General features: G+C 40.6%; 1 protein-coding gene across 1 annotated transcript; it reads right to left on the reverse strand.

Annotated features, from left to right (window-relative positions):
- Positions 1-309: 309 nt before the first annotated feature.
- LOC116262015 (basic leucine zipper 61-like) lies at positions 310-3,152 on the reverse strand. The gene is made up of 4 exons (XM_031641008.2): positions 1,448-3,152; positions 1,205-1,295; positions 928-1,054; positions 310-840 (listed from the first exon to the last, which is right to left on the reverse strand). Exons 1-4 carry the CDS (start codon positions 2,269-2,271, stop codon positions 524-526), a joined length of 1,359 nt encoding a protein of 452 aa, XP_031496868.1. The 5' UTR covers positions 2,272-3,152; the 3' UTR covers positions 310-523.
- Between the last annotated feature and the right edge of the window lie 9,468 nt (positions 3,153-12,620).

Below are 12,620 nucleotides of genomic sequence, written 5' to 3' on the forward strand. Positions count from 1 at the left end.
ATGCAATGATATCGCACAGTTGCATGCCATGGATTTCCAGTACTTGATTCTCTCATGAAGCTTGCCGGCCAAGTTTTTATAAGATAGGTAGGAAGGGCCCTGCTTACAGTATGGTTCAATTAGCAAGGCCGGAAGTGACAAGCTTTTTTGGTGAACCACAAGCTCGTAGTGGAAACAACAAACTAGACCAGAAGAAACAAATACATTATTGAAATAAGATCCTCTCCGAGGAGCAAACTATGTCCTTTCACACCCGTGATTTCAGCAATTAAATGATTCAAAAGAATAAAGGAAAAAGTGGAAAAAGGAGAGGGAAATCTATGGGCCATTGAAAGTTCATTCACGCACCGTCCACCCACCACGTAAAGGACACAAGCCAGAAAAGCATTATGCTACACGATATAATTCCTATTCGACAAGGGTAGGTTCCCTCTTTACTTGAAATAACGAAAAAGTTTAGAATCAAGGAGAAAATATTGAAAAAAAAAAAATCAACAGAAATAATAATTGCGGAAGGGAGACATCAAGGATTATGAACCATGAAATCTGAAGGGTACGCCATGTTACTAGGATCAGATTTCAAGCAACTCATTGGCTGCAAAAGCTGCTGGTTGCTGCTACTGCAGTTACTGCTGTTAATTGGCTCTCTGTTGTCCACTTGTATTTGATTTCTGGTTCCTTCAATGTCACTCATCGACGAACTAATGCCGTTGCCCTGTTGGACCTGTTGGTGCTCTGCTTCGAATCCAGTTGCCTGCGACTGCGCTTCTTTCTTCATACATAGCTGCTGGTACAGATGCCTTAACCTCTGAACCTCCTTCTTCAGTGCTTCAGAATGGGCTGCCAGCGTAGCAAAAGTAGCGCAAAAATCAAGTTATTCCTGCACTAGACACTCAATCGACGACAAATGGGAGCAGGCCCTCATACCATCTTTGAAGATTTTATCCTGGGCAAGAGCAGCGATCCTCTGCTTCAGAGCACCGTTATCAACGTTAAGAAGTAACCTCTGATGATCAAGATAAGCGACCTGAGGTGAAAGAGTGGACACTTCTGTCTGCAAAACAAAACGTTGTCTGCTGACTTTTAGATTCTTTACCAACAATGCAACTCCCTGACTTCACTTCTGCTACTAAAATGGGGTTTTCACAACTAAAACCAGTGAAACTGAGCAAAGAATGAAAAGGTCCAGGAACGAAAAACATACCTGCAAAGCACTCACACTTTTTTCAAGCTCGGCTATGTAATGTAGCTTCCGAACACGCGACCTCTGAGCAGATTGCCGATTAGCAAGAATTCTACATATAATCAACAGAGTTCATGGAGCAGAAACCACATTATAAGAACAGATCCATAAGCAATGCAGGTTCCAAAAGCATTAGATCCACGAAAGCAATAGTTGGCAGAGAAAAGACATGTTTTTAGGACTCGACTTGATCATATAACATACCGTTTCACCCTTTTGGGATCAATGTTGGAATCCCCAGCAGCCGCGGCGCCGGCGGAATTTGAAGGGGCAGGCTGCGAGGATTGCTGCAGCTGTTCTTGTTCATGTTGTTGTTGAGGCGGCTCAGACTTGCAGACGCTCTGTACCTCTTGCTCGCTCTTTACTTGTTCTGGTGGCAGCGTTATCACCGGCTTCTCGTCGACGAGATTGTCGCAGATGCTGTTGCGATCAGACAGTGTGGAAGGATTTTCAGAGGCCTGGGGCTCTATCAACCGGGCATCCATCGCGGAAGCAGATTCGTTTGCATGGTGCTGCTGCAGTTGCTGCTTGTGGAATGGCTCTATATCGGCAAACATGGAGAGCAGCTGCTCCTCGTCCAGTTTTTCGAGCTCCCGACATGGGATCGACGCAGCGCTGCTGCTTCCGCAATCGAACCCGTCTCTGTCCGAAATCTCCGAATGGGGAAGCGCAGCACCACCAGTCTGAGCATCAACGAAGGAAAACGAATCGCTCGCCGATCTACGGTGCATTGAGCCACGCTTGGCCGGCGGGAGATCCATGAATTCGTCGAGCCACGGCAATGTCTGGGAGTCTGGAACGAGCCCAATTGAGGAAGACGTCCTATGGTGCTTGTTGGCCTGCTGGGGGCTAGGGGAAAATCCTATCCAGCCAGACAAGCCGTGTTGGTGGTCGTTGATATTGCTGGTTGGTGGATCCTGGTTGCTTGGGGAAGCCACCCATGGCGGTTTGGGGGGCAGCTGCTGATGCCTAGTGCCTAATCCCCAGGACCCACTTGACCCACCTCCATTGCTACTGCTCTGATCCATCACCCCTCCCTCTGTCAAACATCCAAAAGGTGCATAGATCCCTCCCTCTCCATCAAAAGCAGTCTCAAATCTCAGCACCACATTGTGACCTTCCCTCCCCTTTCATCACCTTTCACCTCTCATTGGCAGCAACTAGAAGAAAGCGAGCGAGAGAGCAGCAAAGTGGCATCTTCCCTTCATGAACGAATTCTTACTGCTAATTTCCCTTTTTCTCTCTCTCTATTCTTTCTTTCTCCATTTTCCCTGTTGTGATCCAAAGTTTCCTATTTTCTTCCAACTTTCCGTCCGGTTTTCTTCTCAGTTTCTGTCCACGATGGAATCGGGGGTAAGGTTTTATTTCAGCCCCACAATCTCTTTCCCTTCTCTGTGTGGGAGGCCGAGCCTGGTTTGGTGCCGCAATGGATGCTCTGCGACGGTTGGCAGGTGTCGGTTGCTCTTGTGGCGCCAAAATGATGCTGCCCCTGAATTAAAACCTGCATCGTAAAATAGGAAGCCGAACAGCTAGCCACAGCTGGACCGTCCCTCAAGCAAAATCTCTTTCTCTCTCTAAAAAAATCAACAGTGAACCACGTGCCTCGGCCACCCCCACCCCTGCCATCTTTGCTCCTCCCATCATCCAATTCTGCCACTGCTTTCCTTCTTTAAACAATGTGGTTGCATGCTAGTAATTGAATTCTGTTATCTTCTCCCCATGGAAAGAATCCACTCTCTCCCCCCAGGAACACAGGATAAGCAGCTGTGACATATTAAGGAACTGCAATTCAATGGAATTTAAATGTGTTCTTAATGAGGGATGATGCACCAGGAGATCTTGAAAACGGGTTACCGGCATTAAGATTTTTACGTCAAAAAGAAGATTTCAGCACTCGCAGATGTAGTGGAGGTGTTCTGGTCCATGCTTCGACGGGTCCCGCTTTTAAATTTTCTGATGTTCTTCTCCTCCTCTTTTCTGAAAAGGAGAAAAGAAATGGTAATGGACATAACTTGCGGATCCCGAGCTCATTGCCCATGATCTCAATCTCCATTTGGGCTTCTGATTGCACTTCTTTGCTCCTTTTTCTAACATGGGTAGATGGTCAGTGAGCTGTAAGAAACATGAACTTGTCTATGGGTGGTCTAAAAGCAGTCTCGCCATAAAAAACATCACCCCAACTCATGTGCTTCCACTTGCATGACTACTTACTTCCACACACTTATGCCAAAGGAATTCAGTATTCACTAATGCCGTCACAGAGGCAAACAGTTGCTTGCAAGAGATCTGCAGTGGACCTCTATCAAGCTTACATCATGTTGATGCCCCACCAATGGTGTGAACAGAAAAGCTTTATGACCTTTGGGCGCTTTTCCTCAAGAATCTTTAAATATTTGTCTCCTCTAAATTTTTCTTTCCTTTCAATAAGAAAAGATGGTGGTAATCAATACAACACTGATGTGGATGAATTGGTGACCGCAACTAACTACTTGACAATTCATCGCCTCTAGTAAATGTGATTCACCTGCGAACTACCCTTGTCCACCAAAGGAGCTGTGATGCAATGATTTTTAGCCTTGTAGCTGATGTCCGTGCACATATTCACCTGCAGTGTCTGACCTCTCGATGACTTAACCAGAGCGACCCAACTGCTCAAAATGAAAACCTGATCGCCTTGGATACGAGATGTGGATGCCAGTTATGACCACCTCACTACTGTTTCTCTTGGCATAGACTGGTATGAGCTTGTCCATTAGGAGATAAACCAGTTTGGATACCTTTGTCCTTGTTGTTTAGAAATCGAAAATTTTCACAGGAAATACATTTACCTTTTGGTGGTTTAAGAAAAGCGCGATTAAGTTTTGATTTGATTCTCTCAACGGCCTAAACTGTGCATACAGCAGGTGGTTAAATAAAGAAATCTATACTTAAACATGTTTTTTTTCCTTTAATTCAATGATTTTGAGCATGTTTTTGTGGAAAATCTACTTGGTCCCTCTGTTGGATCTGGTAACTACCACCCTATAAAACACACTCTAGCTGCCTATGAGGAAATTATAACATTCACTTTCCCAAGACCTTGAATTCTGACCTTAAACTCCAACTCTCCAAGCAGAGCCCAATCACCACCCACTTCACAATTTGTGCCTGTTACAAGGTCAATCCACAGCGGGCCAACTTCAGCAAAGGTGTTCGTCGAAATCTCAAAACATATTAACCGAGCAATAGTTTAAAATTTAGCTTTTGAACTTCTGAATGTTGTGTTGTGCTCATAAAAATTTTCTAAAAGCAGTTTGCTTGATCAAAATGCAAATAGTAGATCGAAAGGAGTTTACATAACTAGAGCAAGCAAGAGTCATTAGGCGGATAGTTATGATTAAGAGATTAAATCCGAGTGTTCTCTTGTAGTAGATTTGGTATCTTGCCTGGTACAAGATTGGCGAGAGTGAAGATATATCATGATATATTTCATATAGTATAGGAAAAATGTCATAATATTTGTCAGGATGTCCTTTGGCTTATCCCTTTCCATCATTTCATCTCTTAGGGTTTTCAGTGGACATTGCAGAGAGACCAACTGGCGATGCGACCCTTACATTGACATATGCATGTTAATGGCGTGGTACTGTGGAAGATGATGACTGCACGGTGGTCCCTTTCTTCTTCCATTGGGTGGTGGCAGCAGTGAGCTCGATCGGGCCCGGGCAGTTCGGTCCCTTGGTGGGCTCGGCAGAGCCTTGATGACATTGACCTCCCAACTCGACCCACCCGAAGTAAACTTGATCAATAAAATATGTAAGTCGTGGGTACGAGCAGAGGAGTGTTTCACCTTACCATCCAACAAGGACCCGGCCCTTCTCCCATCCTCTCAAGGTACCAGGCCTACTTTCAGCGCTTGCGATCACTAACCATTACTACTTTCCATGCCCCCTTACTCTCTTCCTTCACAAACCATTTATGGCCCGGAGCTCAGAACATGTGACGAGTGTTCTTAATTGCTTGGATTAAGAAGTAGATGCTGTTTAGATATTTTGCTGAAAAATATGACATGATATAAATGACGATGCTTCTACTTCTAATAGAGAGCCGTTGGTATTCTAATATGCACACACATAATTCATCGCTCAAGCCTAAAACTTAGGCAAATGAATTATATATACCCAGTGTCTGTCTATGAAAGACTCTAGTGAGCCTGCTCTTCACTGGCGGATCATTGTCCATTTGGGTCACCAGCTCCGACTAGTTTCCAAACGAGCCGAACGGCCATACGGGATGGATGGTATGGGTGGGCAGTTGTCCACACCAGCCCTGCAATTTTTTTATTTTTTTTTGCTTTAATGCTTCTAACCAAAATTTCTGGTTCTGTCACGGACTTGAGCTCAAATACATGTTTTCAGATCCTACAGATTGCTTCTACATGGTATGATTTCTAAAAGAGTTCTGTTTTTTGAAATGCAATTGTACAGTGAAATCACTTTTGACAAACTCCTATTGGATCATTTTCCAATTAAATTATACAGGTCCTTAAGCCCAAGTTCTTAGTATCTGCCAGATCAAAATAAAACTGAACTAATGTCTTCATCTGCTCAAATCCAATGACAGAGAAGGTTTGGGAGGGAAGGAAGAGGCCTGGTAATATGGTTGGATGAATAAATAATAATCTGTGTATCCAGGATCCGCAATTTTTCAAAGTAAGAAACTCAAAAACAAATACTATTTTACCAGACATGAATTGGACTCGGTTTGGTTTTTTTTTTTTAATCAGATCCAGATGTAGTGCATGTCATCAAAGAGCTGGCGGTAACCTGATCTGGATCCAGAATCAGCACCTCTTAAGCTGTCCCAATCGGGACCACCAAACTTTAGCCGGATCCAATCACCGCTAGATTTTCTTTTAAGACCGTGCCTTTCCTTTGCAATTCCAAATACAACCCTTACTCTTCATAATTTTCAGGTACAATCCGCTGGTGCCCATAACGTATTCTACCATAATTTTTTTTTTGTTACATATTTTTTCTACCTCTCGTAGGAAAGAGAAAGGCTACAGCTAAGGTTGAACCAACTGAGATAAGACTGAGTATGGGTACTTGATGCGATGGGTAGTATTCGACTCGACTCTGGCTGACAAGATTTTTTTAACAAATATTTTATTGATTTTTATATATAATTATAATATTTTATTACAATTAATTATTTATATATATACATTATTTTAATAAAACCGAGTTTGAGCTCAGGTTTTAAGTGTCGAATCCAGCCAAGCCAGCCTGATGACCAGGATTGGTGATTATCAGTAAGGTTTTCAATGTGAGCATGGCTTCAAAGAATTCAAAAAATGTGGGCTTCAAGCGCGAGGGGTCTTCCTGTGGAATTTTGCTGGAAATGGGGGTCATAATGGATGATATGAATCTCCCACGCACTTTTGAACAGCTGGCAAATGGAGAAGATTCGGTCAAAAACTTGAATGCGGTGCGGGTCGTTGCTTGGGCGCAAAGATTTGTTCTTTTGCCATGAAACCTTTTCTTTCATTTTTTTTTTTAAACAAATAATTGACGAGAAAAGCTTTTTCAGTTTTTATCAAACATTTCTTCAGTATTAAAAAAGGGGCTCGTTCTTTTCTCAAATTTTCTGAATTATGCTTGATTTTGTTTTCGGCCACAATTAACAAGCTGTTTATCTCGAATCTTTTCGGGTCATATGGGGGTGGTGCAGGTGTCTTCTTTGAACTCCCATACCATCAACTTGGAAGGGTGCATGTAGGGAGTTCCATATACAAGTTAAAGCATAATAAGTGCATCATTTGAATATACTAAGAATATGTTTGATACTTTACTTTAAACACATTTTTGTAGGGTCCGTTCAATGATGAAATGCAAAATTGTTTGTTTAACGACGAAAACAAATTGTTAAAACTATGAAATTATTCTGAAAAGAATCCTTAAAGGCTATTGAAATTCGTTATCATGGTAGTTAGAAATTTCATTTTGGTACAATCATACGATGTGAACATTGCAACGTTTTGAAGTTCGTATAATGATCTTTCTAGAATTTACTCTTTTTTTTTTTCGTATCTGTAGTCGCAATATTTCTAGAAACTTGCTGATTTTATACGGTGATATCTCCTCTTACAAGTGATTGGTCCTTTCTTTTTTTGCTTTTTCAATCGCTTCAGCAAGTTTCCTTCCCAGTTAGATCAGACGCGAGCTCAACTCGTGCTCTGTTTCTCGTAGATGGAGCCGGGAACGGTGGAAGGCGGACTCACTAACAAAAAAAAAGATTGACAGAGTGCTTAAATGGGAGCCAACGAAATAAACTGAGAAATAGTATTCAAATCTTAAGATCAATGGCAGAAACCCGGCCCTTACCGTAGTCCATAAGCATAGATAATCCATTTACAGTTCATGAATGCCCTGAATTTGCTGGGCGAACTTCCACGAGCAATGCTCTAATGGTTCTTGGCACATGAAAAATTCATATGGATCAGTCTCATGCAACGCGAAATTCACGTTGGTGCAACGTTATCAGTGTTGGTTTGATTCGGTCGCTTGATGTGTATGCATTCTATTATATATATTGTGAAGGCTATTCAGCAAACATGGTAGGGACCGATCAAGATCGAAGCAAACAACATGAAACGACCGGTATTTTAACCTTCAACTGAAAAGGCTTGAAGAAAACAAAAAAAAAAAAAAAAAAAAGGCATATAAGTGGACAGAGATTCAGTAAGACAGATGCATAATCATCCTTGTCATCTTCGTTTCTTCCACAAGAAAGGGTAACCTTTGAATCTCTTGCATGCTTGCTGATACTGACAATCCTGGAAAACTACAGCAGCGATTACAATCGGACTCGCTCATGTCGTGTCGATCGTTCGCCGTCCTCGACACTTATCCGCCGATTGATCAAAGCCGCGATCCACGGCGAAATCGCAGTTAAATTTGAATCTGAAACGACCAACCAGTCCTATCGTTCTGATTTGACGTCCACGAAACCCAAACCCTCCTCTCATTGAAAGCAGAATGTGCGTATAGAAGACTTGGCATGATTGGAAACTTGGCATGCTTCCAATCAGATAGATCCGATTGAAATTTTCGATGCTTTCCTCCTTTTCAATCGAGAGGTGATTATGTGCATCGTGCACGGACCTCTGTTGCATGATATGTGTTTCGCTGGTTCACTCTTGAAGAGTACCTGTCATGTGCAGATAAATAGACTCATGCATACGAAAACCCAATTTTTTAAAACTGGGTTTTGTGAAAGCCAAAAGTGGTTTTCTTATTTGGTTTATCTTCTTTTAAATCGTGAAATAATTGTACACATTTATTTGACATTCGTGCTTTAAAATTAATGAGGGCATTTCTGTCACTTTGGAAATAACTGCTAAGCATGCACATGGCTGGGTCATAATCAAGAGCGGCAAGAAAGGCAGGAACCTTTTTCTCTTCACCAAATTATGGACAGGAACGTTAGAAATAAACACACAAGATGGGTCCAGTTCTGGAGCCAGCAGGGTCATTACTTTCCATTGTTGGCACTGAGCCCTTGGCCTCGGCCCGGACACACTGGGCTCAGCCAAGCCCCATAAAATCAATGCATGGGAAGCAAGAACTTGAGGCTGAAAAGCAACAAGGGCCAACAAAGACTGGGAATCTACACCAATAATTGCAATTAGCAGCAAAAGTAGTGCTTAACATGTGAGCTATCAAGCACAGCCTCGATTCTCTTTGCACTAAAAACTTCAACCACGTGGCGCCAACCGGGCGAAGCGTTTTTCTCGAAATGGTTAACAGGGACGCGACACCTATCTTATTTTCTCGAACCAAAAGCTAGATTTGTACCCCTCTATGGACAATGGCCATGTGGGATGTTGGTCTTTCTCATTACCATTAATGTAATTTAGTGTTTCACCTCTTTGTTTTGCTTGCATCTGCTGCCATCAGCCCAGATCCTTTCTTTCTCTACCTAAACTTCATTAATATTTTGTATGCTTTAATAATAATATGAAACCAATGTCAATTTATATTTGCACCTAAAATATAATCTACTTAAATGTGCCAACATATTTACACTCACATGTTTATGTATGTATATGTGTGACATACAAGCATCATACATCAAATCAGAGCCATACATCTGCATTCAGATGAATGGCCCTGATTAACTCTTTACTTTTTCTTTTACAAACTCCATCATTGACAGCGGTGGGCAGACTGCCGCCGGCAGTCCACCGGAGAGAAAGGAAGCCCCGTCACCCTCCACCGATGGATGGAGGGTTACTACCAGAAGCCAACCATTGTCGGGTGGGTGGAAGCGATGTGGAGGACCGGTGGCCCTCCCCCTACCGTCGCCGGTAGGTTTGCCCGGCGGACAGGGAGAGGAAGGAGAGAGAACAGTCTGGATCAATCTGAGCCGTTCAGTTCAGATTTGATGTCCCCAGATGTCATTATAGACTTAATGTCACCATTCAGTTGTCCTATATATGTATACACACACACACACAAAGTTCTGAGTGCTTGGTCCTGTTTTTCATAAATTTAGCAAAATAAAAAAAAAGGCCTTGGAAATTTGATATCAAGATTGGATTTCATGAGCCGAGAAAGATAAGACCATTAATTTTTAAAATCGTATTTAATACATTCTATTTTCATGCTTGTTGGCCGCACAAATTTTAAAAGTTTGCGTTAGATTACATGCATATTATATTGCTCAAACAGTCGATCCATCAAAATCTAGTGAGGTCCATATGTTAGTTTGCGAGGAAGCAATATAGTTCACGGATCCGCCTCCACCTAATTGACATCATCATCGTGTTGATTTCTTTGATCTAAAGAGGGAACAAACTCTGTCCACGGTTCTCAGACTTTTCGTTTATGATAATAGGCTGTCTAGAACTGGGTCCAGAAGTGATCTGCGAGTACTTGATATTATTTCAGAAGGTGCATGAATTTGTCAGGCAAGCTAGGCAGTAATAATAGGATGTACATATATCATATACAAGTATCACATAATTTGAGCTAAATGATCATACATTGTGAAGCACTTGAGTAATGCACAGGCAGAGAAGAATTATTGAAGTGACGGTCATGTGAGAAAATATTGTCCAGTAGACAACGGATAAGAAGGTGAAGGCAAAGTTGATGTAGAAAGAGTCTTTTCCCACAAGGGCGAAAAGGGCCATTGTACTTGTAACTAAGCCTCTCAAAGTCCAAGGAATATTTTCAACACCATGTTGAGGTTCACGAGAGAAATGATTTTTTCTCAGATTTCGTAGGGAAAAAAGAGAGCTACATGATCTACAATGTCCCCTACTACCAAACTAGAGGCAAATGGATATGCTTAGGCACTACAATTTGGGCATATTTCAATTAGTTTTGGTAGGAGTTACGTCAACGGATCTAATACCTTGGGCAGTATATTTTGAGAGACCAAAACTCTTTTTTATTCATGCTAAAATTTTTTGATGATGTGAGCCGAATTAAAGTTTCTAAATTTTGACTATGGCCAAAGTATCTTTTTTCAAAATCTTTATATAAAAATTTATATGTTTTTTTTTTAAAAAAAAATTTGAGGTAGGGCCAGGCCCAAGCCGACCTTGGATACATATACATAGCCATTATTGGCTTCATGACATGGTAGACCCACGGAATAAGAGGGGAAGAATCCTATAATGCGACTTGATATGTTGATTGGTTGCATCCGAAATAATTAAGATTTTGAAATTTTATTTGAACTCAGGCTTAAGTTTTAAAACGATGGGGAAAGGTTCTTAATGATAGGGTTGAACTTATACATTACATCTAACCATTGAATTGGACAACGAAACATTGTCAGCTAACTAAAGAAGTTTGAACTTATGTTGTTTTTGTTATACCAACCAAAAAAAAAAAAAAATTGTGCATGTTTTTGTAGAATTTTTATTACAAATTTAATTATTAAAACCCCATCAATAAATCTTTTTTTTTTTTGCATAGTTCAAATTTGAATCATCTCACAGAAATGGCTCATTAACATCGAAAAAGCTGTCCATATTATCAACAAACGTAGAAAGGAAAGCAAACCACAGAGACTGTGGTGTAATTGTTCTCTCACTAACCATGAAAAAGATTGATATCTAGACAATATCGAAAAGATAATTTCACGTTTGAGTTGAATATGCTCAAAAATCTCGACATGATCTTAGCAAACGCAGCATGAAGCTTATTATTCTTCCAAAATTATAATAAACTCTAGAACGATCTCGAGATCACCATTACTTTTCCACAAGAAAAGATTGGAGCATCAAATAATGTCGCTGAAAGTACATTAGCATAAAGCGGTCGAACAAAATAATGAAATTGACACAAGAAATCGTTTTCACATGTTTGGTTCAGACAACAATTATCTTCCTGAGATGAAGAATTAAGACTTTTTCTGGAAATAATTAACGGAGCGATTGAGAAAGTAATTGTTAAGTTGACGGCCACCATATTCACGGCTAGCTTCCGTTCATTAGCTCATAACAGACTTGGCTTTTAGCAATAGGAGAGCGTGAGGTGGGATCCGCATTATTATTATTATTTTTGGAAGAACGTGTGTTGGTGGGAATTAATAATATTGTAGGCCCGTCGAACAAGGCAAACTTAATCATTATCATCTTCTTCTTTTCTTCTTTTCCGTTTTGGGTGTGGAAAGAATCAACCTCACCTTGTTTCGATGTGTGAACATATCAATTGACCCACTTGAGAATCGCACGTAACATTTAACTAAGTTCAGGTACGTCCGATCAAGACTTAAGTGGCATCTCCCTGTATGGACATTGGCAGCCTAAGGCTTAAAATCTATCTAACCGCACATTTTACAATCAACTAAAACTCTATATATATATATATATATATATATATATATATATATATATATATATATATATATATATATTCTGCATGTGATATGAATGATTGCTTTTGTAAAAGTTTGGTGCTTGGTTTGTCATCGACAATTTATACATCTTTCACATAATATTTGAAAGTCCAAAGTCCAAAAAATACGTTGAATATCCTAGTTTGAATTCCCAATCTTAATAATAAAAATATGGTTATGTGTCCACACTTAACAAAGACCCCGACGAACACATTCTCATTTTCAGAGTGAAATTTGTGAAAAAAATTCGCAATTTTCCAAATTGGTCGTGCTGAATAGGACGAACCTCACCCTCCCTTGTTATTCGGCTACTTCGCCATTTTTTGTTTGCTGCTGACTGACTCTGCCGTTCTGTCTATCTACTCTTTCTATATTCTTCTTATTTTATTTTATTGTGCTATTGTCATGTATATTTTATTTTTTATTTTGTTTTTACGACTTGTTTTTGTATATAGAGGACTTCTTGTTGGTAAATTTCGTT

This window comes from Nymphaea colorata, chromosome 10 (genome assembly GCF_008831285.2).
Source record: "Nymphaea colorata isolate Beijing-Zhang1983 chromosome 10, ASM883128v2, whole genome shotgun sequence".
Lineage (NCBI taxonomy): Eukaryota > Viridiplantae > Streptophyta > Magnoliopsida > Nymphaeales > Nymphaeaceae > Nymphaea > Nymphaea colorata.